Here is a 2,500-nt window from a genome sequence, read left to right as displayed (position 1 = left end):
GAATAGACAGATGGTGGATAGATAGAAAGATAGATCATTCTTTACTAACCACATTTACACGCTTTACACAAAAATTTCATTAAACACATGAAAGCATACTTGAGTTATTAAGTTTGCCCTGGCTTAAGCTTGGTTAGGTAATGTGGCGCAATATAATTTAACTTTGGGGGGGAAAATACTAGCTAGGATGGCTGTAATCTTTTTAGTAGTAGTAATAGTAATAGTAGTAGAAGTAATAGCAATAACCACCGCCATCACCATCATCGCTATTACCACTATACGTCACCTCAGCTCACCTGTCTCTGGCTTGCAGGTGTCGCGGTTCGTGAGTCTGTGTGAGGACGGCGTGTGGGGGGTGCGTAAGGCCTGCGCCGAGGTGTTCATGTCTGTGTCCTGCGCCTGCTCGCTCGCCACCAGGAAGGACCGCCTCTCCCCCGTGTTTGTGTCCCTCCTCACCGACCAGAGCAGGTGAGAGAGAGAGATTGAGACTGTGTATGTGTATGTATGTATGTATGTTTGTGTTTATGTCGTATTCATAGTGGAATAAGGACTAGTAGATTGTTGTTAGAGAGAGAAAGAAAGAGAGAGTCACATAGCAGACGTACAGACGCCAGCACTTGACTCCATGCCAACCCTGGCCTTATAATTTCTCAGTAGCAGCACCTGGTAACCCCAGATGGGGAGAGAAAGATAGCAGGCAGGCAGGCCAGCCGAGCTTCGTCAGAGGCAGCTGTAGCCAATTGTCGCTGCCATGAAGAAGGATGACAGTTGTCAATTTTGTTTTGAATATAGGTAGGAAAACTACTTCATTAAGTAAGAAACCGACATACATACATATGTGAGTGTACCTATTAGTTGTTGTATCATATATACATTTGTAAAGACAATGTATTCGTATTGATTCTGATAAATCTGTCTTGTTGCCAAACGCATCCCGCGCAAGCGGGTGCCATGATCCACCCACCTGGCCATTTGTGTGTGTATGAGCAGTCTGGCTGGACAAGACGCTGGCGGTGAGAGTGTAAAAGAGGAAGATATTGATAATAACGAAAAGAATAGTGTGTCTGTAGCCTCTCAGTAATCAGAAGTTAACTCTTAATACACCGTTGAGGATACAAAGCGGACAGCGGTGTGTTGGTGGGTTAGTGGGTGCTGCTGATGACACGAACATGTCCTCCTATCGTAAGTAATATATTGGTGCAACTCATCATTTTACTGTGCTGCAATGTCATGAGTTGAGGTTATAGTTTATGAGGTACTTTAACCAATCAAAGGAAACCTGAACCCGTCACCTGGTGTGGGGCTACCAGGTGCTGGTACTGAGAAATTATGTGGCCAGGATTGGCAAGGAGTGAGTACTAGCGTCTTTACATACACACACACTATAAATTCTCCATTCAGGCTTGTGTATTCCCTCTTCTTCGCCTTGTGCAGGTGGGTGCGAGTGGCTGCTTTCCAGAACCTGGGCCCCTTCATCAGTACCTTCGCTGACCCGAGCGTTACCGGCCTGCACTACAACGAGGAGGGCGTGCTGGTCATCGGCACACCACAGGACCCAGCCGCGCCCCACCACGAGTAAGCAACCATCTGCGCTTTTCTATTTTCCATGTAAGAGGGAAAAGCTGCATGGCCAAGAGCAACATACAGCGAAAGATAAAGGCCCACTTAGTTGCCATTCCCTTTGCAGATCCGAGAGAGTCAGCCAAAAAAGGGATTAATGTCTTGAAACCTCCCTGTTAAATGAAGTCAGGTCATAGGAAGTTGGAAATACGTAAGCAGGTATAGAGCGAGTTCCAGAGTTTACCAGGATCACAGTCAAAGCTTAGGCGACACTGTTAACGTTTGCCCAGTGCCCACCCATCATTACAGCTTCAGTCAGGCGAGGTGAGGTCAGACCAGGTTACGTTAGGCTAAGCTACAGTAGAAAATCACCTCCCCTCTCCCACACTACCGTAATGTTAGTCACAGTTAGTGTTTGTGTATGGCGTTATTTGTGAGTTATTGAAATATAGACACGCTGCGGATTTGTGTTAATTGCCATGAAACTACGCACTAAACTCAAAATGTGTGTGTGTGTGTGTGTAAAATTGTAGGGTTTTGTATACTATTGTATAGCTTAGGTTTTCCTTCCCTATTCTGTGTGTGTGTGTGTGTGTGTGTCCTGGGGGGAGTGCGGGAGAGGAAGTGTAAGCAACGAGTGGAACGGGTGGTAGGGAGGGTTACCAGCCCTCCCTTCTACTCTCCCTTCCTCTTTCCTCTCCCTCCCTCTTTCCTCTCCCTCCGACCCACCCATCCCCGCATCTCCCCCCCCCCAGGCCCAACTCTGATCCCTGCCCTGCTTTCCCTCCACACACACACACACACACACACACACACACACACACACACACACACACACACACACACACACACACACACACACCTCCCCTCCCCTCCCTCCTCTCTCCTCTCTTCTCCTCTTTCCTCCCTTCCTCCTGTTTCCTGCTCTTCTTTCCTTCAC

The 2,500-nt window shown here is 47.6% G+C and overlaps 1 protein-coding gene across 1 annotated transcript in view; it reads left to right on the top strand.

Moving 5' to 3' along the window:
- Positions 1-2,500, top strand: part of LOC123501188 (serine/threonine-protein phosphatase 4 regulatory subunit 1-like) — a 113,565-nt gene that overhangs the window by 103,647 nt on the left and 7,418 nt on the right. The window contains 2 exon segments of the mRNA XM_045249844.1: positions 314-468; positions 1,435-1,575. Coding sequence (XP_045105779.1) covers positions 314-468; positions 1,435-1,575 — 296 coding nt within the window.

The sequence above is a fragment of the Portunus trituberculatus genome, chromosome 9 (assembly GCF_017591435.1).
Source record: "Portunus trituberculatus isolate SZX2019 chromosome 9, ASM1759143v1, whole genome shotgun sequence".
In the NCBI taxonomy this organism is placed as follows: Eukaryota; Metazoa; Arthropoda; class Malacostraca; order Decapoda; family Portunidae; genus Portunus; species Portunus trituberculatus.
Note: the sequence above shows the minus strand (reverse complement) of the source record. Positions and strands in the feature narration are given on the sequence as shown.